Raw genomic sequence first — 27,870 nt, 5'->3', positions numbered from 1 at the left:
GACAGTTTTATTCTGTGATTTTTAAAATCTGCCCAAAGAAGTGGTAAATGCTCCAGTCCCTGGCATTGTTCAAGGCCAGGCTGGACAGAGCCTTCGGTGACATGGTGTAGTGTGAGCTGTCCCTGTCCATGTCATGGGGTTGGAAATAGATAATCTTAAGGTCTTTCCAACCCAGCCATTCCATTATTCTATGATTCTATGATTATCAGTACCACCCTATTGACCACTTAATAGAGGCAGGAGGTACAAATATGTGCCGTGAATAGCAAATGAAATAGTTCTGGAGGGCCTGGAATCTGTCAGATCAGGTTAATTCAGAGATACTTTCTGAAGCAAAAGAGAGAGATTAGTGTTAATTCATAGGCAAACAAGTATCTGTCCTATAGTCACCGGGACTTAATGTATGGTTGCCACAGGTAACATTTAATCATCACATTGTCTTTTTCCCTCCCTCACTCCAACAGCAATGTATTAGTGAAGTGTATTTGGGAAAAGCCACACTGTAGATCAGCCTTTTCCAGTTTCTTCTTAATGTCTGTTGTAATAAGATATATTTCCCAGAAATGCAGGACAATTCATTTCATTGTTAAAATCAGTTTTCCATAAAAATCAGAAATGTCCATCTGGATTATCATTGAGCCTTCCATTAGAGAAGGTATTTACATGTACTTTGGAACTTGATGATCTTCAGGTCCTTTCCAACCCTAATATTCTATGATTCTATGATTTTATTATTGTTCTTCCCTGTTTACAAAGTATTGCATAGTTATGTTTTATTCATTGATCGTAATAGTAGTAACAATTATGACACCTGCTACTTAAACAGACTTCAGCAACAGCTTAGAGTTTTATGTCACAAAATGACAAACTCACAGGACAGCTGTCCCAGGCTGAGAAAGCCCTATCCCTCAGCCTTTCCTCTTGGGGCAACAGCTCCAGCCCTGACCATCACAGTGGCCTCAGGCTGAACTCAGTACAGTTTACTGATGGCTTTCCTGAACTGGGAAGCGCAGAACTGGACACAGCATCTAGATGTGGTCTTATGCGAGATGAGTACAGCGGGATATGTAATACCTTACTGCTACTGATGGGCCGAGCTCATACAGTCCAGGGTGCCATTTGCCCTTGTGAAAGTACTAATAAATCAAATACCAAATTGGAAGGAACCTATTTTATAGTGACTCTGTGCTTATGTATGTACATAATTTTGAAATAATTTCAGTGCTCTTAAGCATGAGAAAATGCTTTGGTGAATCATTTCTCATAGTATTTCTTCTTTTCAGGATCAAATTGACTAAGTACAGTAATTGAAAAGTACAAAAATTGAACTATTACTAGCACTTTATAAAAATATTTCATTCAAAGCAAATTTTAGGGCACGGGTTTACCTGACTCTTAATGCCATAAGAATCTTTCTTATAATCTCAGCCACTTCCATCTGGAATTTTCAGTAATTATACCTATTCCTCTTATTTCAGTAAAATCTTTTCAAAATTAGGCTTGTGGGTGGAAATCCCTTGTAAATCTTGCGACTTAGATTCAGGGAGGTTGACTATCCAAAAAATATGCTTAAAATTATTTTTAGAACTCTAGTGTCATATTTTGGGGTGGATAACTGAAATTTGTTTGTGGTGTTTGCATTTATCAGAAACATCCATTTTTCCTCTGGATTTTTTCTATTAAAAACAATATTATATTATAGTTGCACATACTTTCTGGAGGTACTTTAGAAGGTAACAGTAAAACTCCCTGAAGATTCATGCCTTTATCATACTCTAGCTTGAGGCCAGACGGAATGTTTTCTTATAATTTTTCCTCCTATGTACAAGATGCATTTTTTGGAACTAAATATGAAAACAAAAAAACAGAAAAAAATCTGTCCTGTGCTTCAGTGACTGCATAATTAAAGACAGCATTATCAGGCATATGCATAAAGTGACTTAGCTCTATGACACACGAATGCTTTTTTTCTGGCATTTTATAAAATCTTAGTAATCATTTCTGCAAGGTTCACATTCTTCTATGTAAAGCAATGAACTCCCGTGTAGGTAAAATGGTACACAAGAGGCTGTTTTGGTCAAGGCTGCAACTTCATTTGTGTTTTTAGAATACTGTGTGTGAAAAGACCTTACCTGGGATCCCTTGCATTATTGCCGGGCTAGACCACTGATAACCTAAAAACCCTCATTTTCAAACAACATGATTTATTAAGTAGTTGGGATGCAGGTCTAGACACTCCAGATGACCCTGATTAGCACAGACTGGAAAGCTAGGAATAGGGGTGTAAAATACTATAAAAACATATAAGAATACATACAGAACTGAATATAATAGTGTGAAGGAGCGTGTGTGTATATACATACTACTTTTAATAAGCTCCCTTCTTGCTTCCTCCTGTCATAACTAAGCATAGCACTGGTGCATCAGAGAGATGTTCATAAAATTTTATGCAACCTAACCTTTATAGAGGAGGTTTCTTAGGCAAAAAATCTGCACATATCCCAGGAAATATCTTTGTTTACCTGACCTTTGAAAACCAGTCCAAAACAGTTCCTCTGTGGATTTTTAGAAAGTGCCAGTTAGAAAAGAGTGAACAATCTGCAAAAGAGTAGGTTCTTAAAATGGAGGCTTTTCTTATCTCTGATACACAGCTGTCTCACTGTTAACTATGACTTCGTAACTTGGTTAGCACCCACTGGCCTATAAATTTGCTTTTTTCCTTGCTCAACACACTTCACGCTTTTTGCACCAGAGGAAGTTCATCCGCACTCTACTTTCTTGCACCTTTGCTACAAAAAGGATTTCTGGATAAGTTTAGATGGGAAAATATTTTTTATGACTCTCCATTGACAATATAGCCAAACAAAATTACACTATTTGCTAATGTTAAGGTACAGACAATTCTGTGATAATTTACAGCTTGAATGCTTCTATAATGTAAAAGTGATAACATATGTAGTTAACAAATACACTGGATATTGCATATATATGTATATAGGTAGATAATAGACAGAAATACAAAGTCACCTTTTGTTGGTGTTTGCTTTTCATATCTCTCCAGCTTCTGTTTGGGAATTTCTGAAAACAATGCAATGTAAATTTAGCAATATTATAATAAGCTTCACACACAACATATCAGACGCATTTTCATGATAAAAAACACCTACATTCTTTAAATATTATAGGAGAGTAATGTCTTTATCATCTGCATATTCAGAATTATACACAATATAGTTCAATTTTATATACATATGCATATATGAACAAAAAATAGTAACATTAAATGACTTAATAATTACTTTGGATTTAACTGAGCAATTTTAAAGTCAAAAATACATTTTGCTGGTCTGCAACAGCTATACAGTAACATGTGTTGGTCATGAATCAGAAAAACTCATGGTTTTACTAAACATATTTTTAATGTGTCTTGAGTTACCAGTATTTTATGTTTTCCAAATTACCTTCAAAAGGAAAAAAATGTTCTTTTTACTGCATTTACTAAATTTTTTAGAGCTCACTTGCTGAACTGATAACTCCAGCACACAAGAAGCGATTCAATACTGTATACAGATTACAGAAATAAAAGTTCCCAGGTTAGGGATCATTGTCTTGGAGAATGATTCATTTGCTATATACCAAAGCATTGAGTACTGTATTTTTAGAAGAGGAAGTGAACAGTATTTACCTTCTTTTGCTACACTATCTCTTTTAAACAAAATTCCTCACTTATGCTATTGATATTAAATTACTGCTATATACCTCTGACACTAATTTATTTCCTACTGCCCCAAACAAAAGGATAACATTGAAAATGCAAAGTGTTGAATTTGAGAAAAAAACAAACCAGAATTAAGTCAAGATTGCATAGCACTGTTTGCATACAGTGGTAGAAATTTAAAGGCCGTTTATTACTGGTGTTCAGTAAAGTTATTAAGACTATACAGAGTGCCAGGTTTATGTTATTATGCATATATTTCCTGCAGTAGGAAACTGGTATAAAATACTGGATCAAATTCATCTTTGACAAAAGCACATTACAATCTCACAGACTCTGTGGGAGATGCTTCTGTAGTTTAGGGTTAGATTTGGCCTGTAGTGTCTAATTAACAAGGAACACTGACCCCAAAATTAATCCAACAAAGAAAATATTGTGCATACTACAACTCAACTCTAAAGAGCTATTTTAATGTCTTTTGAAGAAAACTGAAATTTTCCACTTATACCCTTAGTTCTTTCTTCAGGTTGTAACAGCATGCACGTTGCCAAAGAGGTCCAGGCAATGGTAATTTTGCTTCCCACGATTTTGATCTTAGTATAGGTTCTTGAAAATAAATACAGAATGGTTTTATTTGATAGTATTTGCCATCTGGAATATTGATTGTGTCTTGTTTGCAGGAAAATCACCTATTCTATGCTATCAACCTATGTTGTCTTTGGATAAAGAGAATACTATTTCACTGAGCTAAAGTGCAATATAGTCCAAAATACTGTTAGCTACTAATGTATGGCAGCAAAGTTAAGCTAATTATATGATAACATTAAGCTAAAGACTTTTGATTTAGTTTTCATCTTGTTTCTTGCAGCCTGGGCGTGTAGCTTATTTATTGTTATATAAATCACAAAGGTTGTGATTAGGAAGAAATCACGCCGTATTGTTTAACTGTATTTCATTTTAGCCTGTCTTATTTTTCTTTCTGCAACTGTATGAAGATTCTTTTTCTATCAACTGAGATAATCCAGTTTATAGAAAATCCTTTTCTGGATTTTCAGAGTTTCCCTGTCTCCTTGTCACTTCCTCTGCATTGCAACATGCAGTAGAGACATATCTCACCCAGCTCAAGAGGTCATCCTACACACAGAGGTGAATATGGCCCACTAAGTGATAAATCACATTCTTCAGGCAGTCATCTACACAGACACATATTCCTTAATTGCCTCAAGATGCCTCAACTTTTCTGAGTTCCCACACGTCCCATGTGTCTCACTACAGAAAATAGGCCCCTCTTTATTGAAAACATAAGTATAAACTTTTGTTCTTTCAAAATAAAAACAAAAGGTCTTTAAATTTGCTAAGGGTTTAGGGAAATTCTCACTGCTAATTTGACTGCAAAATAGTATGGAGCAATGACTGTAGAGCTGGCCATTTAAATCAGTCTCACATTCTGCCAGCAGTGAAACTTACTTGACACAAATACTTCAGTAAGGTACACAAAAATGTCACTTTCTAGACAGTTGCACTGAGAATCTCATGTAAGTTGCTGCTACAATTAGAATGCTACACATCACAAAAAATCCTGTACAAGTTCTTTAAAGTGAAATACAGTGTGTATATTTATGTTTTAATATATCGCAAAGTAGGGCATCAATAAGATCTCTTCATAAACTTCCTATTATTGTTTGAGCCATCATAAAAAATTGCAGCTTGGAACACATCAGTTCTGATACATTACAAGCTAAATTTTCCCAGCACAAATAAATCTATTCTCAATATATGCTGATCTTGACCAATTTACAAGATAGAAAATAGTGACTCTTCGATAACTCTAAAATATTAAAAATAAGGAAACACATTATATTATTGGAGAGTATTTTTTTCTTTTCTGAAATTTCAATACCGTTTTCTTCATCTTTAATGACAAATAGCTTTAATTTTCTAGTAATCACATCATATCTTATTGCTAAGTTGAAGAAGTGGCTATAATACCACAGAACACTTACAGGGCCAGTTTAAAGCATGTAATTTATCTCTATCAATGTGACACATTGTTAATAAATCCCAAATATTACGGATTCGTGTTTAGAAAAATGACAGAATCAAGCAGCAGCAAGGATAATCTTTGTCACCACGGCAACCATTCCGATCCTTTACGAGATGACAGCATGGTTTATTAAATTATTGCAAGGGACTATGTATTTTAAAAGCTGTATTTCACTGTTTGTTTTCTTCAGTTATCAAGCAGACATGAAAAATAACCTTTCCCCTTGCATTCCTTCAATTTTGAATGGGTAAGTACTTTATTTCCTTAAATATGGATACTGCTTGGCACTGACTTCTCTAGACTTCAGGTCTTGTGCAGATATACAGAACATGCAGATTGATTAAATAATGCCAAGAAAGGAAGCTAGCAGTCTCCTCAGTGACCATTTCAAGATGCTGGAAGGAGATATATTTGATCATATTGTTAGCAGGCCCATATATCTATGTACTGTTGACCCAAGGCAAGCCCTCACAATCAGCTGATGATCAGTGTCGCAGACAGCTTTACTGAAATAGCTGTTGAACATGCAGTTAGTGTACTAGCTTCCCCCATGCCTTACCCAGCTAATCTTCATTAACAGCAGTTCAGTGTCTAAGGACAGCCCGACACTGGCTGCATGTTACAAAGCCCCAGCTGTGGGAAGATCAGGGTGGGAGAAAGAGAAAAAAATTACAGTTCCCTGAATCTGTGAGTTAATGATGCAGCACTGTGCAGGTTTACATCAGTGTGAAGGAAGAGCACAGCCCCTCATAATATGGCATGAGGTTCCTGCTTCCTGGAACAGTTCCCTTCTTCATCTGTTCTTGTGGTTTTGATTTTGATTTTTTGTTATTTCCTTTTTTGGTATAATAAAATATATGGCCTTATTCTTAGCCATTTAAATTGTATAGTGTTATGATAGCATCTATAGGACTCAGCCTACATAAATTGTTTTTGGTACCACATGGACTTATAACGATATAATATCCTATCTCCTTAACACAGGAGTTGAAACTTTAAGAGGAGTACATTTCTTCTCTTACTGGGAAAGCACAGCCCTGCATCTTGCTTCATTAGAGGATGAAGTGGTGTGTAGCGATCTGGCATTGCTAAAACAGCTCCTAGACCTCACCCTCTGCTGAGTTATCATCTTAATGGTGAAATATAACAAAATATATAAAAACAACACCCCCCAGAACCCCCCACAACAACAAAACAAAACAAAACCAAAAAAAAAAAAAAAAGGACCACAACAGCCAAACAACAAACCAAACAAAAACTGTCAAGGGTATGAAAGGCAAAGTGAGAAAACAAAAGGATTATTGCCCCCATCTGAAACTCAAAAATGCTTTACTCAAGATAACACAAAAAGCCAGCAAAGGAACTGGGAATTTAACTCTGATTCTTGAAATTCAATATTATCCCCTTATTCTTAAAGCCATCCTGTTTCTACTTAAATACTGTAGTGAGAATAGAATATAGGTTTTATGTATCTTTTAAAGGTATAATTGAACAGATAAAATTTCACTTGAAATTATAATATATTGTTCTAAGAAAACATTACCAGTTGGTCATCTTTTTTCATAGTCTTTTACAGGTAACACAGCAATATACATGGTCAGTGTTTTGACATTCTTTCTCTTATAAACATCGAAGTGTGAAAAGGCAAATGAGTCCTATTCAGACTCCTGGTGAGCCAGAGGTTAATAATTTGCTCCTGAACAGTTAAAACCCTTACAGCTATTACCAGCAATTTAATGGGGCTATATCCTTTTTAGTTTATCAAGACTAATTGGTAGCAGGCAGCTGATTATCCTGAAAAGTTGGTGGAAATAGATACTGAGGGCAAGGTGTGAGTGGTGTTAAAAGCTTTAGAAAATGAGAAGGATGTAATTTCTAATGTGTTTCTAGATGCTGTCTGTATGAAGAATTGTAGTCAACTCTCCTGCTGCTGGTATCCTCTGGAGAAATTTGCAATTGTGCAGCTGATGTGTATGTTGAATCTAGATAACACCAACTGGTGAAGATGACAGCTATCCTGTGGGGCTAGGAAGAGAATAAAGGAAGTTGTACATTAGAGCAACTTCTAGCTATCTAGTAAAATATTGTGTTGCTGTACTCTAGAAGGAAAAAAGAAAACACCCAAGTTTTGCAACAGAAAAAAAAAACATGGGAGGAAAAAAAAAACCACCCCAAAAACCCCACCAACCCAAAAAGAACAGGCGATATTTAACTGGGGAATTAGATTGCTATATTATGCCTATATCCAGGAGCAAAAGACAGTGTAACAGAAGGATTTAGGTACAGCATTCAGCGTTGGAAACTGAGTGACACATACGGCTAATTTAGGTGACTTCCCTACTAGCTTGCTGGCAGCAGAGTCTTATCCCCAGTGTCTTCTTAGATCTTGCCGGTTTTGAGGATTCATAACAACTTCACACGGGGGTGCAGAACAACTTTTCCTAAAGTCATGTGTCATACAATCTTTCATGAAAACATTACAGGAAAAGAATTGCCTCTTACCAATGAAAATGCTGAACAGTTTGTGTGCTCATCCACTGTGTGAGATAATGGGCCACAGTGCCTCTTAAATATGATTTCAAAATTATCTATCCGTCTCTTTGGAAATCACAACTACAATTTAAAGTGAGAATGTAGGTTTCTTTTTTCTTTTCTTTTTCTTTCAAATTTTGCCAAATTATACAGTGTTTCTTTCATCTGCTCTATAAGACTGCTTTTGACAGAGATCACAGAATACTATTTCTCATTCTTCTTGGCGCAAAGCACTCCACTATGCTGTATATTTACCTCAAACAACATGTTGTTCCAAACTGAAAGGTTGCTGTGAAGTGATATTGGTTTTCCTAAACTTGTTCAGCAAAAGTTCAGCTACTCCACCTTAGCTGTCTTTATTTCCTCCACTTGATACTTTCTTTGACATCCTTAAACAGCTATCAGAGATAATAGAGAACATGACCTTCAAATTTTTCTGGACAATTTACTTATCTTTAGCAGCATAAAGCAACCAAGTAGGTTTTATGTTCCCTCAAGAATGCAGGGATTTAACATGGCCTTCTAGATATATGTTAAGCTTTCTTTGTAAAGCCAGAAGAGGACAAAAATGATTAGATTCTAGTTCAACAAATGTTCAATTGTTCCCATACTATTGTATTTTCATTAGTCTATAATAAAAATTCACTGTAGATGACCTGCTGGCATCATCATCAATGCTGAGACGTGCTTTATTCCAGTGTGGTGTGGTGTTATTTTTATTTTTACAAGACATACATCAAAAGAGATGCATTACAAGGAAGATATTTTCAGAACAGTCTGCATGTTATTTTCATAACAGCAAAACATCCCAGCCCCTGTAAAGATTTTATTACAAACCAGTCTTTCATAATCTCCAACTTTCTAAACTGAACTTATTCCACTCCTTTTCTCATTATGTTAAAGACAATTAAATATATACATACTTTTCTTTATTTCTATGTTTGAAATAACATTCCTCTTATTATAGAATAAAATAGCTCTAGCAATTAATGGTGAGTAGGCATATATAATTAACTATATATTTATTATTTTATCACAAAATTACTGATTGTCGTGATTTCCCTTTGTTGTGTCATTGTGTCATTGACCTTCTGCCTTTGTTTTTATATGTTTAGGAATTTTGTGTATCTACTAAATCTGTTTAAAAACTTAATCCCATGAAATCTTTCAATACAGAGTTGTCTTTTAGCAAAGTAGAAAAATATTTATTTTTCCTGAAAATCTGAGAGGAGAAGGAAAGTATGAAGGAATTAAAAGTGGAAGATATTAAACGGTTTTCAACTCTAAGCAATTTTTACATGGCAGTAATTTTTATTCCAAGTATATAAATATGTTATAAATGTTTTTCTCATTCCCAGACTGCAGTTCTGTACCTTGGTTCTGAAATGTAAAAAGAATGCTAATTGCAAAAATTAACCACAAACCTCTTAACCCAAACAAATCAGAGATAAGAGCCACGTGATCAAACCCAGGCTTTTCTTTTCCTTCTGTGGAAAGTCAAATTGTCTTGAAATGTTTCTTTGTATGGATTCCAGCCTGAAAAGATGTTATTGGACCAGTTTTAAATGATGTTTTTCATAACCAATTTTATCAGAGTCTGCATTAGCTGAATGTTATTTTGTGCCCCAAAAAATGCAGACAAAACTTGTAGACTCTGAGTAAAATGATATATACAGTAATACATAAAATTGCTAATCTTGATTAGCATCAAAAATGCGTTTCCCCATATAAATCTATTCAGTAGGGGTGTTTTTGTGGAAAGAGGGAAAAAAAAGAAAAAGAAAAAATCACAAGACTAACCACAGTTCCTTTGCTCAGCTTTAAAAGTTAACTCTGCAGATCCCACCTTAATGAATTCGTCTTCAAATGCATATTCCTCTATAAACTCAATCACTTCTAGAGCCAGCTGGGGTTTTTTGAGTGTTTTTTGGGGGGCTTTTTTTAGGCATCTGGCATGCAGAGATACTGTTTTTGTGGGTCGTGAGCATGGGGCTTCACTTTTCATATCCTCTCCTTGGCACAGCAGTTGCTGTGAGGGGATATGAGTTCACTCAGAAACATTGAGGACCTCCTGTTTTGGTGCTGTGGATTTAACTAGTTTTGGAAGGCCCCCTCACTTCCCAGTTCAGGTATTTACCCTGTCTCAGGCACACCAGGCTCCCAGCCAGGCAGGCATCTTCTCTGAGAGTCAGAGAACGCTTTCTAACTCCTCAGCGCTTCATTGCTGGGTCACAAATGTTTTCCACAAAGGTAACATGGATAGTTTTGCTTAGTGTTTTCCCTGATTTAAGAGGGTAGATTAAACAGCTGCAAGCCTTTGTGCTGCTAAACTTCCCAGGATTTCTACTAGCCTTATGGCTCAAAATTCTGTATCTTTTGAAAGGTAGCTGGCAAGTCTGGACTAAAATGTTTCGACTCAAACTGAAACCTTCTCACTGTTCTTCAGTAGCAAAAGAACTGTAAGTGAACAACCCTGTTCCCTAGTGGCATATGGTTTTGTTTCATCTGGATAATATGGAAGATAGTTTCTTCCCATTATAAAATGCTGATTTTTCATGTGTATGCTATTATTGTATCGGTCAGAGTAAGTAAAATAAGATGAGATTGTTAAAAGAACATTAATAACAGAAATGGATGCCACAAAAACGCAAAAAAAAGTACATATCTGGAAAGCAGTTTAACATCTGAGAATTGAACCAATCAACGATTTTCATCTTTTAACACAGGGTGTACTTTACACAAAGATATGCAAAATGCTTTGTAGTAAAGTGTAGCCTAGGGAGACAGTGAAAGCCTTTTAGAGAGACCTATTATAGCAACTCATATACAGAAAAGTGAACATTACCATATGGCAACGTAAAAGAAACTGAATTCAGAAGGCATTGCCAGTGCAAATAGATACATACTTTAGGGGTGAATGGAACTGCATAGTTAATTTCTAAGACACATATAACAACCATATTGGCAACTAAGTTTTGAGGTTTGGTATTCTGAACTTCCTTGTCAATTTTTTGTTTGAAAACTGGTTTATGAATATGAATATTACTTCCAGAAAACCCACTTGTTTTATTTTTCCAGATTTGTTACTGTATAGCAAAAAGTCTTCTAAATAATAAAACCAATATTCTAATTTCAGTATTCTGCCCAGAAATATAGTTACCATTTTAGCTAGCAATGTGAATTTTTCCAGATATTCTTCTGAGATCAGCAGTAAGAAATATTTATTTCTAGCTTATAGTTATTTTAAACTTTAGAAAACCCTTGTAGCAAAGAATTTTATATGTAAGAATCTGGACTTCTGTCCCATCCACTGGGTGAGTTTGACTTTTGGTCTGATCCTACATAACTGTTCTTATGTACTTAATAGATAGAAACAATCTGACACACATTATGAATTGCAGGACCTTAAATATTTTTATGTTTTTAACTACCCCATCTGAATACCCAAGCCAGTTCTTTTCCGGCATTTATAGGCTAAAAAACATTTTCAAACCCAGTTTAGCATCTAGGCTATCTAAGCAGATGGCTCCTACCTCTCCCCTTTCCCAGGCAAAGCTTTCATTGAAGTCTGTTTGATTACTCTTAAAAGGAGACGTGAGAAATTATCTGGTCTCAGAATCTTTCCTTTTGGGAGCATTTTGGTGGTTGCAGTTAGTGCAGATTAATATCCAGATCTGAACAAATAAATAGTTTGTGCTGTTGTGCTGAATAAATAGAAGACTGAAAACAGAAAAATAAGGTGATTTGCTGAACAGTTTATTTATAATTAAAAGTTCTTGCAAGCTTTAACTGATGTTTCTGGGGTTTTGTGGTTTCTTGTTTTAATCTATGATTTTTTAAGCTGCATTGTTCTAAAAAAAATAATTTAGAGCCAAGAAAAAAAAAGAAGGATCATTTCATAGAACTATTTAATACATTTTTCTACCTTATACAGAACCAAATTCACAGAAATTTAGCAATCCATCTCTCCTTCAAGGAAATACTTTCTTTTTATTTTTGATATAGAAGAATCTTATGCCAATAAAAAACTACTTGGTAATACAGACATGGTTAACAGTATCCTGAAGGTGGCTAATTTCTTACTGTGTTTTCTAAGTTAATTGTATTTATTGAAATGAAAATTACTCACATAGTGACCTACTCGTGTGTGTATGAAAGGAAGTGCAAGAGAGAGAAAGACATAGGATTTAATCCAAGCAAAAATATAAAATCAAGGAAGGATGTCTTATGACAACAATTTCTTAATCTTTGAAGTATAGAGTAAAAAAAACAAATAATTCTGATCTTAGAATATTTTCCAAAGGTTTCCAGCAATTTATTCATAAGACCACATATTAGATTCATGTTTCCCAGCCAGAATGCATTGACTTTAACATGCAAAACCCCCCACTGTTAATGTGTGCAGGTTTTTTCAGGTGTATCCTGGCTACCTAAATGAGGAATCCATGTTCAGATTTTAAATTGTCAGATACCCATATGTAAACTGAAGTTCCAGAATAGTTTAATAATCTCATTATTAGCCATGGATGACAATGCTGAAGTGTCTGCACTTGCTTATATTTTACGATCATTATTTCTAATTTTGTACACCAGGTTCCTTAACTCTTTCAGAAACTTGCCACTGATATCAGTAATGTCCATCAAAAAAAAAAAAATATCTTTTTTGTATAAAAATAATTTTTAGTAAAAAGGACCAAAATATAAGGAAACAAACAGCTGTCAAATAACTGAATTTGTCTCTAAACATAAAACTAACCCTGAAAAAAAATGAACTAGACTGTCAGTCATAAAAATTGTTATAGAAAGAAATAAAGCCAACAGCTTATTAAGCCTGCAAGAAACAGTTATTAGGCTTCTCAATATCTTTTGTGAAAATGCTCTGTAGTTTTAGCATGTTAAGAATGCCCACTGTTAAAGACTGCAAAGTCCTCTACGGGATATTCTTTTACTACCTTCACCAAAGAGCACTTTTTTTTTTCTTCAGACAATATCAGATGTTCAGACTTTTCTAACTATTAAAGATAAATATTAGTGATAAGACTTGGACAAGCAAAAATAATTGCAATAAAAAAGGCACTAGAGAGGAATTTTCATCCTTGCAGAAGGATTCTGAAACTGATATTAGTCCTGTTGAATGTGCAAGCCTATTGTCATTACTTGTACTTTTATTATCTTTGCTTTCAATTTACATCTCTAGGAAGGTGATCTTTGCTTTCCCTGGGTTTGTAATTATCATTACACTTCCTTCATCCCTCTAGTCTCCTTACTACTCCCCTTGAAGTTTTTCCAATATGTAGGTGTATTGTGTCTTCTTTATTTTTCAGTTACTATATTCAATTGTGAAGTAAATTTTGTGCTAACATTTTAGCATTCATAATATCTCCTAGTCAGCAAAGCAGAAGAGTGAAGTCTTGTCCATACACCAAAACTAGCCATGGAGATTTTTCAAAAACTTTCATCCTATTCATGGGTACCACAGTAACTGTGTATTGGATCCAATACAAATACTTAAAAATCAGGCACAGCAACTATAATGTACATTTCCAGAGTGAAATTTGAGAGATGATTTCTGTAAATGAGTGCAAGCCATTAAACTGTTCATCTTCTGGAGAGAGCCCTAGTGTTCTGGACAGTCTGGGTAATCTTTTTTGCTTAGGATATTCAAATGCTACCAGCATGTCCTCTTGCACAAGCTTGTCTGAGCCTTCATCCCCCAGGACTGCCTTCTGCACCCTATGAGCTTCAGCCCTGGGAGTTAACCTCACTGTGCCTAAGCAGAAAAGCTGTTGACTAGGCTTTATCACAGAGTTCTCAGAAAACTTCTGTATAGTCTTAGACCCAGGAAATTCAGCTCCTTGTTGTTTACACAATTTTAAGAGAAGCCTTCAAAGAGAGATAGTAACAGCTCTGAGATGCTCAGAGCTGCTGGTCACTCAGCAGATATGCACAATATCTGCACTGGCATGCCTAAGGGACCGGTGGCTTCAGACCACATGCGTTGTATTTCTGTAGCCCAGAAAAAAAGTGGTGACAAAGTCACATACAATCAAGGACAAATCTTAGCTGCTAGCATGAAATGGAGACCTTCAGTTGTCTAGAGATTATAATAGGTTATTTGGGGATGTTGGTACGTAAAAGCTTGTAGCTATACCCAGAAAGGGTCTTAGACCCCTTTATTCATCAGCCCTAGTCAAGAAACAGCTTTTTGAAGAGAGGTAAGGATGGGACTCCTTGTCCCCTAAAAGATAAAGAGAAAAATTTTGAGTGCAGGTCCAGGAAGTAGAGAAACCCCCTCAAAATCTATTTTACTGCCCATGAAATATGTTTGAATTTGAGCCTTTTCACATCCATGTGGCTGAGTTACCCTGTAAGATAGTAAATCCAAACGAATTACCAGCTCTGCGTCCATTTTATTCACACCAAAGATAGAAGACTTTCTCATGCATTATATCCAGAACAGGTCTGAGAACTCTGAATACTCCGGAAAACATTTCAAGCTGGCAATTAGGTATTCAGCTTCTTGGATGGAGGACTTTTAGGCCTCAACATTCACCTTACCTCTTCCAACTGACTAATTTAAGCATTTTCCAGCTGGATTCTATTGTATTGCCTAGTGTCCCAATGCAAAGTGTAAGGTATGTCACTGATTGCCAAAGAAGCAGGCATTGCAATGCTGAACATGGTATTATCCAGAATACTTGTATGGATTAAGTCTTCCAAGCAGTGAAGTATCCCACAGTACTTCCAGCCTGGTCAGCTACAGTGGCCCATGGTGAAGACACCTTCTGCCCATGTACCCAGCATCCCTGCCAACAATGACCTACATCTTTAGACTCTTTACACCCACTGTGAAATTAACAATGTGTTTTTCTCTTTGAGAGAGGAGACAGAGCAATGCTGAACCTTTTGTGATTCTTACTGGTGGAATAAAGAGATGGAATGTTCTCCTGCACTGTTTATAGATTGTCTTCAGCCCTAACATGAAGGGTCATCCATAGAAAGATGAATGGCCCTGGTCTTCAAGCCCATTAATTCTTTGGATTCTCTATTGAGACTGACAAAATGTTTCATTAAACAGAAGCCTGATCCAGTTCCAGTTAACTTCAGAGAAAACTGGATTGTAATCTCAGCACCAGTTGGGGTGATAGATTCTTTAGTACGGGCATTTAACTACTGATAATTTGATGGATACCAATTTCAGGTCACATACGTCTGGTTACACATCTTGCTATTATCAAGCTTTGCTTGATTTGGAGAAATAAACATACTCTTGCTTTGAAAAACTTTGCGTCCTATAACCTCAGGCTTTTTAATACATTTTCATTTTGACTTAATAGAAGTTGAGCTTAAGTTTTATGTTTCAACATAACAATTTTAATGTCTGAAAAGACGTATATTGTAAATCCTACTTGCTTTACTTGTCTGTTTTAAAAATTCAGTGATAACTAAGTGATTTTTTTCAAGAGATTCAGTAGTTCTTTTAGTTCTTATTTTAGGTTTCTGTGTTGGCACAAGGTAAAATGCTCTTATGACACTTCACCTTTATTTCTCACCAAATATCCTTTCTATATTATTATTTCTAAACATTTTTTTAATCCAGACATACACCGAACTCATATCGGCATTAATAAGAATCCCACATGCAGGGCAGGGGTATAGAAATATTCTGCAATTCTATTTTTTGGATAATGAACATTTTTCAGATTTTTTGGATAATAATGAAACAAGAATTCTCACAGAGCAGAAAACAGTACAGCTAGTATTATTACTAGAGTTTCTCATTTAACGAGTTTTTAAAAACTTACAAGGTTAGTAAACTGACATGTAACTAATGGCAGGATTTATATCAGAAATATATTAGTTAATTCTTATAATGGTTGCAAAATATTTGCCCTCTAGAGTAAAACAAGTGACCAACCTTTTGTCAGGGAAGGTTCCACTTCACCTAAGACAAGAGAAAAGAACAAATGTCAGAGAACAGGTATCATCATCATTAAAAAAAAAAACACATTTTTTTTCTCATGTTGGCTCATTTTAGTAAAAAAAAAAACAACAAAACGACGAACTATTCTTTATATGATATATTACAAGCACTCTATTCTGAGATTTTGGTTTTTTCATAATGTATCTCACCATAGAGGTTTTCCTGGGTTTAGGATAGATAAATTCAATGCGCAGTAGTAACCAAAGAAAAGTCAAAATCTGTGTTTGTGCTTCTGCATGTTAACTTGTGACTGCAATTTACAATTTGCTTGATTTTATGCATATTTCCCTGTTTTAAGGAAAGGTCCAGCCAGTGTTTCCATTTTAGCTCCAAATGATAAAATGTAGATGCAGGTTAACAAGGTTGTAAATCTAGCAGCTCTTCCAGTGAAATCCAAGGCAAAAAATCAATTTCAGTGGAAATACGAGCACTTGATTGCTGCAGTGTTTTATTCCACCTCCATGCAGGACATGAAATTTAAAGGAGTTAGCCTGAATGACTGGGGCAAGTGTGCAGCCGCCGCTGCACTGACTCCAGTGAACAGCGGGCAGGGAATTCACATGAACTTGCTTTTTATAATATAATGCAGTAAGTTGCCTGTTGTCTTTTCACACTCCTTGAAGATACTGATGAAATTCCACAGGCTGGTAGGACTGAGGTTTTCAAACACTCTGAGCACTCATATCTTGAACTTTGGTATGTTAGGTATGTTATGACCTTTCCTACTTCCATTAACACTTGTCCACTGGAGGATTTGAATGTTTGCTGGTTCTTTGGGGGCTATGAAATGATACAAATGAACACCGTTCAAATTTTAGCAAGCTTTCCATATTTCACCTTTTCTGTTTCTCAACCGTATGAGAGACTGGCTTTCTGCTAGCTGCAAATTATATCTCAGAATAGGATGCCCAGTTCATAGGCTTACATGTAGCAGCCTATCTATTAGTATTCATATATGGTGCTAATATAAAAAGCTCATGCACACATTTAAAAGGTAGAAATTTGATAATATCTGAAGTTTATGAACAAACTGGCAAAAGTCACATTCAGTACATGTGCTTTTTAATTATATTCTGGTATAGCCAAATAGAATATAAAATAAACTACCATGAAATGAAGATATGTCTCCTACACTCATTGCTTGTCAAAATGACCAATACAATGTTACTTGATGATCCACTACTACTCTGCTTACACCAGGGAGCTCCTTTTTTTATGACAGAAGGCTAGCTATTTCTGAATTTGAAAGCCTGGTAATTTACATTCATTTATCAAATGATGTCAGATGAAGAATGTTACTATAATGCAGAAACATAGCTTCTAGTAAATTGAATTATTTGCAAGATGCCATTCAAAATCTGGTCAATTCAGCCAAAATGCTTTTTTTTTCCTTTTTTTTTCTTTCTTTTTTTATTCAATATATTCTTCTGCCATAAATATATCAAATTAAAAAGTTGCAAGTTTCTTGGTCTATCTTGTATGTTTATGGGGATTCTTTAAATTCTTGCCAATTAAAAGAGAGTAGCTATTGCCATTCTCTGAAGCAATATCCTGATGCATATTTTGGTTGTGGCTTTGAAGTATGTATAAATTAGTGCTCTTTACTTCAAGTTGTACTAATGGTAATATTTAATTCTGACAGCTTTCCTGTAATGGTACATTAAACATGAAATGAAAGCTAACAAAGAGACCAATTTACTGATTGGAATAGCCAGTAGATGCTTTATTAGCAACAATGTTCACTTTTCATTTTGTTTGACCTTCTTGTCTGTGAGGTTAAAAGCTGAGTAAGCCAACATAATGCATGTAAAACAGCAGTTAGAGCAGTTACAGACTTCTTTACATTACAAATACCTTCATCACTGTCATCATCATCACTCCATACGATGTCAGACAGTAAAGAAAAAAAGCCATAAAGCCAATCAGTGGATTCTTCCAATGTCTCATGAATGATTCTCAGTGGTTCTGTGCTGAGCTTGTGAACAGATCTTCCTGAGTGCAGAGTTTAAAATAAAAGCCATTTGAAAAAAAAAAAAAAATACTCCTTCAGTGATTAAAGTTCATCTTCATTTTATACAGGACTACTTATACTATCTCCTTTAACAGAAACAAAGATTGTGAATGTTAATCTTTATTATTTGAGGACAGCTCTCCTTCTTGTCCAGGACTGGTATAAACTATATCCTACTATATTTGCTGTTTGCAGAGAGATTAGGGACCCAGTGGATAATTTGAGCTAACACTGCACTCCAAGTTCTGGCTCTTCTTAAGAGGCTTGGTAGGGCAAAGTATAAATATAGATTTGATTCTACCTCTTTTTCATCCATTTAGATAACCACAATGACCTGGCTAACCACACAGACAGGTCGTACCATTGCCATGGAGTGCATGTGAAGGATGGGAAGAAGAAAGCTGTGTATAATCAGGCTAAAATAAACCTGAGCCCGGAATAAAGGGGAATACAAATCCAATTGTGACAGAGTCAGCTACTGCCAAACATGTACTACTGCATGGGTTGTTCTTCTCTTTCTTACAACTCTTCTAGAGTTTCTTTCATGCACATTTGTGCACATCTGCATATTTAATCAGGTCTAGTCCTACCGCTGCTGCAGGCAAGTAAGATGGAAAACAAGGAAGCTGTGAGTTTTTAGGTGCTCCACCTGTGTGGGACCTCCGGTGGAAGTAAGGCCCCTGCTCCCTACTGTATCCACACCCAAGGAGAGCAACCATCAGGGGGTAGTACCAGCATTCCCTTGAAGGCTTTTCCAGTTGTGATTTCACCAGATTTCTCCCTACCATGTTCCAGAGGAACTTTCCAGCCTCTGACAGAGTATATCTTCTGGCCTTTCTGTCCAGCAGACTTTTATTTTCTTGAAATCTGTACCAAGCACTGCTTAGGAAAAGGGACAACTCTCACTCAGTTCATGTTACTGTTCACTGTGCTTGAAAAGGCAGACTGAATGATTGCCCTATCTGTGTGAAGTTTTCCCACAAATGTAGGCAATCACAAAAATCACAAAAGTGATTTGAATCATTCACCTCATCTTGTTTCTAGGCATTTCAATAGAAATGCATGCTCAGTAGTAAGATGGGAGCTGTATCTCTGTTTACCACTATCTTTCTGTATGCAAACGTTTTAGTAAGAAGTTAAACACAAGTCTCTCCAGAACTACTTCTGGTTGCAGTGTTCTGACTCACAAGCCAAATCTTAGCAGTAATCAGAAGTATTCTTACATGGACTTGCAGGTTACAAAGACAGGCAAAGTGCAGGCTTGAAGCAACTCCTTTAATGGCAGCAGTATGAACAGTTATTTTCTAAAAGTGCTATAATGAAATATACAAGTAACTTTATTTGAAAAACAAATGGATCCCAAAATAATTCCATTTATTTCTAATTAGTTAATCTGAAGCACAAAAGACCAGGCTGACTTTCTATTATTTTACATCCGTTTAGCAATGATGTATACCAAAGAAATATTTTTATTATTATTTTCTTGAAGGTTGTATTATATAGATATATTCTACTAAACAATCAGGTACATCAAATAAATTGATCAAGCGCCATGATGAAATGACATAATTACAAAGAAATATGTGTGATCTCTTAATTTAATCTACTATTATTTGCACTAATGTATTCAGAATGATTGAGTAGTATAACAGGGCATGTGCACTCTGTTTTTCATAAGGCATTTTATTTTCATTGGCCTCATGCATTGAGATGTAGAAATTTTATTTTTTCAACTTATTTGCCAGAAATACTTTTCTCAACTGTTTACAGGGAGAATGAATACTTATATTTATGTTATTAAGAGTAAATCTGAAACCTGACTCCTGATGTCATTTGCATTTTGCTCTAATCTAGAGGTGCTGAGGAATCCAAGGGGACTAATAGAATGGACATAACCAGAGAGATCTTAGCATAACCAAGGATTTGATTCACAAGCATGAATGGTTTAACTTTGGGCAGCTGCCTTGATTTCCACTCTGGCTTTCCACCTACTCTTTACCCACTGGTTGCTTAGGGATGGCTCAGTTGGTTTTACAGCCACGGGCTTTTAGAGCTGCAGGGACTACAGCTGTAAACTAGTCAAGAATTGGTGTCAATTTCTTTTAATATACTGGTCTATCAACTAGCAGTTCAAGAACCTCTTCACAGGTAGCAGAGCTGTTCCCCCTGGGCAGGCAAAGGAAATGCTCAGAGAAGAGCAAGATCAAGAGCAGAGGAAATTATTCCAACCACCCCAAGGCAAGCCATCTTTGCTGGTGAATCAAAGCCCCTGGTCTTTAATTCATGACATCTTCATAGCAAACTATGAAAAGGGATTAGAAATTGTAAGTGTCCAGAGGAAAAATTCTCCAGCTACACCTACACTAACAGGCCCAATCTGCAAATCCTGTTTAACATAGAAAGTTTTGGAAACTAGGGGCTGGGTAGAGGACATTTCAGTGGTATTTGCAAAATTAAATTTTGCATACAAACAGATACTGTAAGATCCACTTGCAATTTAATGGACAGGCCTGGAAAGTTATCTCATCGTGCATAGATCTTCTGTTTGACTTCAGTTGTATCTCCTAAATTTTTAAAAAGTAGTGGCAACGGTAACAGTGTGTCCTAAAATGCTTAAGAACATCACACCAGGTAATGCTGAAGTGAAAATTATTACTGGTCAAATACATGCTTTTAGCTCTCCCCAAAACTTTGCCAATAGCAGGTTCTTTTCCTAGTAGAACAAAATACACAAGAAACAAAGGAAATAAAGCAATTCAGGGTGTAAGAAGTAGAGAGAAAGATGTCACTTCACACACATGCAAAGAAAGATAACTATTTTCAGAGGATTTGCATACTCTTGCTTCAAGAGTGAACAAAGTTTGAGCTTGATATTTGGATGAAATTTAGATTTTTTTTTTTTAATTTACAAATGTCCAGCAAGGGTACAGTATGGTAAATTTCTTTAGAATATCCTTGGATTCCACACATTCAGACTGGATTAACTGTCTTCTGTCTGACACTTCATTTCTTGGCAGACCTCAGAACACCCTTTATTGTAAAACTAAGTTAATAATATACTTCTCTTGTGAGACTGTGTTACATACTATGTAATATATCATTTGTTCCTAACATATAATTATAAACTGATTAATATTTTATACATGGTATGCAATGTACAGTATATATATTGTATATTTAGTGTCACATATCTTTTGTGCTGGGAATAGAAGGGGCAGGATCTTAAATTTAAACTGTAAACAGCATTTATGAATGCAGAGTATTTCTCGGATAGATAGATACATGCTGTAAAGTTCTACCTTTTGCTGAACTTGTAAATAAGGACTGAGCCAGTTCCTCTTAGATAATGTAGTAGAAAAATACTAAATGTCTGTCGAAGGAGGAAGGAGGGGAAGGAAAGAGATGATTGCACAGCAGGTTAAACTCAGGGATGAAACATGCAATTAATATTGAAGAATTATTTTGTCAGTATGTAATTTCATTTAATCGCACCTTAAATTCAGATTATCCTATCTATCTGCCAGATGTACCTTAAAGCCAGGTGTTTCCCTAGTGGCTTCTAGACTCCCTTAAAAGTCAGTGCAGAAAGACATACTGCGACCTTCAGAAGTCCACTCTTGGTTTCCTATGACATATTTTTTAGGGTTATATGAATTAATTAGCAAAGATGTCTGTTCCTTTCCATTGACTAGGAAGGAAAGGAAACCTGAAAAATTAGCACAGATATGACAGTTCATTTTCCTGTGACTGAGGTATGTGACATAGATCCTATTAGTAGTGCTGTTTCATATTTGAATCCTTCTTTTCACTGTACACTTTGGCTAAGTACTTAGATTTGTATCTTTGCATTCATAATTGATATGATTATTCACCTTGATAAACCATTTGCATTCCAAACTAACGCTGGTACCACCAACAATGAATTACTATAACATTTTGTTTTGTTACGTTTTTTATTACTTGGTACAGTATAAGAGATGTTTTTCAGTAAAAAGGTCAGTAAAAGTTCAGCACTACTTTGCTGGCACTTTCATTGCTATGAGAATAATAAAGTTTTGCCTTTCTTTTTTTTTTTCCCCAATTCTTTTGTCAAAGGCCTTTTGGCAAATGCTGAAATCTGGAAGAGTTAAAGCTACAGAGAAAGAATTCCCACCAAATTGAGTGACTTACTTTCTATACTACCTTTCAAAAAACTTTGCTGTAGGAAAACTCAATTGAATTTTGCTGGGAATGTTTGTTACCTGTTATAGATATCTGTAAGAAAATGTTGAAGCTTGTTTGAATTTTCTTTATGAAACGTATGCAAATTCGGTTAAAACTTCTTTAAGAAAGGCTTTAAGATGTTCTGTAGATATTAAATACTTATGAAAACTCACTATGTATTTTGAAACTGGCTTTCATGATCATTACATCAAAATTAAACTGCTACAATTCTTTTTAGTTCTCCAGCATTATTGGTTCAAAACCAATATTTTTTATTTAAAATGTAACAACAAGAATTCCAACCAACTAATTTCTTCAGTTCTGAATTCTGCTTGGATCACAATTTTCACTTCAATTGATTTGAAAATAGAATTCACCCCTTTTATAGTAATTAACAACTCACACTTAACACAGCTTTATGAAATCAACCAATGACAGACTTTAAAAGTCCTTCAATCAGCATTAGGTGCGTTCTTGAGACGTAAGACAATTTTTGTAAACTGACAAAGTCACTTCAATTTCAGCAAAATTGAGGTACTTTGTGAACAGAAGAAACCTTTTTTTCATCAGGACTGATAATAGGTCCTTTATCAGTGGCATTTGGAAATAGGAATTGATTAATTACATGGCAGCACCTCAAGCAAATTTGGTTGAGTTTCATGGTTTATGTCATTTATTCCTGTGAAGCGCACAACAGAAAGTGACTGATTTACCTGTGTAAATCACTTTATTCGTTATTAATAACTTTGCCATGAATGTAGTCTCCTATCAATCTGTTTTGCTTGTCAAATAGTTAAATACAGACTCAGAGTTTAACCTCTTTTAAAAATTTGGGGGAAGGGGGGTATAATGAATTACAGTGAATTACTTAATAATTGTTGGATTTTCATCAATTACATATTTTGACTCTAGCGAGTTGAATGCAATTAAATTATAAATTATGGTAATTATCTGGTGTAAAGACTGACCTATGAGGTATAATCTAATACATTGATATTGACAAGGTACAGCTGATGAAGACAGAGAATTTCTGTCATGTTTGATAAAATACAAAAGCCTAACACTAGTTTGCAATAATAAAACATATCCAATTTTAGTAAAATATTCCGTTATAAAGAGAACAGTATTTTAATTTGAAAGTTTATATATTTTTAATATTTGTTAGTAGTAGTAGCATTTTGTTTCTGCTCTGTGATCTTCTGAAGAGTAATAACATAAAACTCAATTGATACATAAAATCTTTCATTATTAATATTGCAGTTTACCAACATAGTTGTCCTTAACTATTATCTACCTATTTCATATAGTAACATCTGGCATGCTTATGACACTAATCTGCAGGACAAACTCAAGTGAATATCACTGAATTGTAAGTATAAATATATCATATTAATTATATTGAATTGCAAGTTTAAAAACTATACCCACCCCCCTCAGACTCAATATTACCCAGTAATTTCCATTATATAGGTACTTAAGTCGTAAATATGAAGACTGCAGTTCATAGCATAAAACTTCTCTGTCTCTTTCTAATATCAGCCAAATGAGAACAAAGTAGTTATAACTAGAATCTAGTTGCCAAACTTTAGGAAGAAATTCACAAAGTGTCACAATCCATCAGTTAATACCAGGTATTTTTTATATAGTCACACATTGTTGTATATGGCTTGATTTGAAATCAGCTCAAAGACTTTTGGTTTGATGGATCAGACCCTAATCAGGTTGTGTTTTCTGAAACAGGGAGACATTTTATCTAAAGTAATTTGAAGATTTATTGTTCATCATTGCAAGTATTCAATTCTCTAAGAACACAGATCTTAACTTTAGATTAAAAAAGCAATACTGTTAAAAAAATGTACAACGGCATTTTTAAAGGGCAATTAGGAAGGTAATTGAGTACCTCTCAGCTTGTCACCCTTTCCTGGGAGTCTCCTGACTGAGGGCGACTCTTAGCTGACAGACCTTTTTCAAGCATGTATGAAAATGGGGAGGAGGCTATTGCAAAGAATTTTGCAGCCCCAGTGAGCCAGAATTGGGGTTAGTGGAGAAGCAGTGCTGCCACATCCTGGCACTCTGCTAGTGCCCATGCTTTGTTATTGCTGTCTATCAGACCGCACGCACACACACATATTGAGAGCACTGCAGGCAGAAAGTCTTTACCAGGTGGTAAACAGGGATCATCACAATGTTGTGAATAGGTGGCTATAGCAGATGGCAACAGGATGAAACCCAGAAAGGCCAATGAAAAAAAGGAAGAAACACCATTAGTGATAATGAACATCCTCAGCTGTCACTTGACTAAAGGAAGCAGTTAAGAAGTGAAGTGAGGAATTATTTAATTTCTGTGGGTCTGCTGTTATGAAGAAGAAATTGGAGTTCATTACAAAGAAAACAATACACTGTAGATGTGAAATAATACAGTAAGAAAGCAATGTAAAACATGGTTAAATAAGGCACAGGTATTTTCACAAACTACAAACATTCTACTGCTGGAAAAGAATTTATTACATACAGTGGATTTTAGTTGAATTATTTAGATTTCTTCAACAGCAAGTAAATAAAGAATTACACTAATGCACTTGCTACTGAAATGAACTGCTGGTTTTGTTTGTTTAAAATTAGAAATTTCACAGATACCATTATGGACCATAAATTCGGGCTGTGTTTTGTATCCCGTGATGTGCATTCAAACACACAAGACCTTTCTCTTCTCAGATCCTTCCCTATTTATTGAGACAGTTTCTGAAATTTCTTATTTTCAACTTTGTGACCTTCGTGACCTTGATCTATCACAGTTTATCATCTTATGTATGCTAGACCATTTGGGATGAACACAGTACTTGCAGCACTGCAATACCTCATAGACTGTCATTCTTTCCAGCATAATTTAATTTTCTAGGGGTTTATAACTCAGCTGTGAGATTTTCTGCAGTGTGAAACACGAGAAATAAGATGTCATCTGGGCAGCCCTTCTTTAAACTAGAATAGGGTTTAAATCCCTTTAATTGGTTTTATCATTATGTTTTATCATTATGGAAGACAGTGAAAAACAAATTGTTTTGTAGGTTTGAGTGCATTATTTGAAGTACCATATAATTCAATTAAAAAATCTCATTAAGAACTTTGCAATGGATAAACTGTTTATTCATGCTATGGATTGACAACTTTAAATACAGTAAAAATTGTGTTTCAAAAGGTTATAGCACTGTTTTGATAAATTCCAAGGTAAGCACAGTAAGGGTCAATACCTTTTTTACCAATTATTTCAAATTGGTGAAACTTTGAAACACCTCTTTAACCAAGAGACAAAATTATTTGTTCCATTAAGTTCACTGGTGCTTTAAAATAAGCTGGAAGTTTATTATTTCTCCCGTGTAAGTGCAAAAGTAATATCAGTTTTTGGATATACCGTTACAAATACAATAGTAAATATAAGTAGCATCTTATTTTTGCAGTTGTTAAAAGTTTCCAGTGATTATGAGTTCAACAGAAAGACCACAGAGTGATGACACTTTGGGAGAAAAATGGATGTATGCATTCCTAATAATTATTATTAATTCACAAAAAAAAAAAAAAATCAGTAGAATAGCTGCATTTTGCTGACTTCCACTTCTCTTCTGTCATTGACAGGCATTGCCTCCATAGAGATCTGCCTTCATTACAGGTCTCTAAAAAGACTCCTTATAGCTAAGCAAAAGGAATTATCCACCACAAAGAATCTGCACTTTTTTCTTTTAAGAAAGCAGTCACCACAAAATGGCAAGTTCACCATGCTGTGTGCCTGCTAATTTCACTTAGATTATTTTGTGTATAGTCTTGGGTCTTACAGATTTAGTGAGTTTTATTAGGTTTGATTTAGTTTGGCCTTCAGGTGACTGGCTAAATCACTATCAATTTACTCTGAATATTGAAAGCTCTGGATCTGAAATTAGGGCTGTGTTAATTAGCTGTAATTGGTCACAGAGATGGCAGAGAATTCTGAACACTTTATTAGCCCATCAGCAAACGTGGATTCCTGGGCAATCAATCTTCAGGATTGAAATAAATTATTTAGTTACATTTACCAATTAAAATAGATAATCCAGTTATGTGTACAAGAAATGCATGAAATACATCCCTGAATTATGAAACCAATTAAGGTGCGTTTTCTAACCACAAAGGATGGTAGTAATAACAAACAGTTGCAAAGCCCACATCAAACCAAAATGAGTCATTTTCTGCATTTCTGAAAACACTGAGAACGTATGAAATCTTCCAATGCTACTTATTCATACACACTACATGCTTCATGAGATTCCTAGTTTCTTATCTCAGACTTCTGTAATGCATATCACCTTCATACCGCATTAGAAATATTTCATTCATGTTTATAGTTGTGCAATACAACATGGTAGGAATGCAAGCTTTCATTCCTCAAAGGAATGAACATAATAAAGTGAAACACTGCAAAATTTAATTTCTTTCTGGGTAGATAGAACAAAGGAGAATCTTTCAGCACTGATTTAATTCTTGTCTCACAATTCTTGTCTCCACTCAAAATCCACTGCCAAAGCTGACTTGCACATCCCATCTCTGTTCTAACCTCTGAGCAAACTGACACGTAACCACCAAGGAGGCCCCACTTTATACATGCAATCCATAACACAGGGTCCTCCTGCAATATTTTGCATCATAACCACACCTCCTGAATACTACAGAGCACTACAGAATTTACAGTCAGCATGTTCTGGATGTGTAAAATTGCACAAAATATACATTAAATCTTTCTATGAGTGGAGCTTGAATTCATGTATTCTAACTTCAGCTACTGAAATACCTTATCTTACCTCAGTTCTAATGGCTCCCTTTCAAATACCAAATAGAGAGGGTCTCCCCACCAAAGTAATTTAGCACATCTATTTTACAATGAAAATATCTCATTTTCATATAGTTACTCCTGGTACAAATTTCATCTTATATAAACCGTCAAAATTCCCAAAGTTGATAGTTTACTTCTGAAAGAATGTAAAACCATAGTAATCGAGAAGAAAAATCTATGGTTTGGCAGTCTAATCATAGAAGCAACTTGAAGTTTATACTGATAAATTAAAAGAATACACAAGACCTAAAATATATACTTTATGTCTATTTTGAATTAATTCCCCTTAAGGTAATGACAGCAATATTGTTGATTGTTGAAAGGTAATGACAGCAATATTGTTGATTGTTGAAATAAGAAAATAATTTCTGAGTTCAAATCTAAACTACTTTCTACTCTGCTGATGTGTTTCTACTTAGTTCCATGAATATCTGTGTATCTGGGTAACTCATAACTTAGGGCATTCACTTCCTTTATTGGCCAGAGGCTAACAGCTCTGTAGTGTAATCAAGAGGAACAAAAC

At 35.2% G+C, this 27,870-nt stretch overlaps 1 protein-coding gene across 3 annotated transcripts in view; it reads right to left on the bottom strand.

Annotated features, from left to right (window-relative positions):
• The window catches only part of TRDN (triadin), a 102,925-nt gene that overhangs the window by 36,992 nt on the left and 38,063 nt on the right, over positions 1–27,870 (bottom strand). For 2 of the 3 annotated variants that reach the window (XM_057409420.1, XM_057409412.1), the window contains 4 exons: positions 24,650–24,691; positions 18,130–18,267; positions 16,210–16,236; positions 3,028–3,078 (listed from right to left, as the gene is read on the bottom strand). In XM_057409420.1, the coding sequence (XP_057265403.1) occupies positions 3,028–3,078; positions 16,210–16,236; positions 18,130–18,267; positions 24,650–24,691 (258 nt within the window). The remainder of the gene's footprint in view (positions 1–3,027; positions 3,079–16,209; positions 16,237–18,129; positions 18,268–24,649; positions 24,692–27,870) is intronic. The other variant, XM_057409407.1, reaches the window with a different exon arrangement.

Source organism: Pezoporus wallicus, unplaced genomic scaffold (genome assembly GCF_028554395.1).
Source record: "Pezoporus wallicus isolate ANWC-B61680 ecotype Strahan unplaced genomic scaffold, APGP_CSIRO_Pwel_v1 contig_3817, whole genome shotgun sequence".
In the NCBI taxonomy this organism is placed as follows: domain Eukaryota; kingdom Metazoa; phylum Chordata; class Aves; order Psittaciformes; family Psittacidae; genus Pezoporus; species Pezoporus wallicus.
Note: the sequence above shows the minus strand (reverse complement) of the source record. Positions and strands in the feature narration are given on the sequence as shown.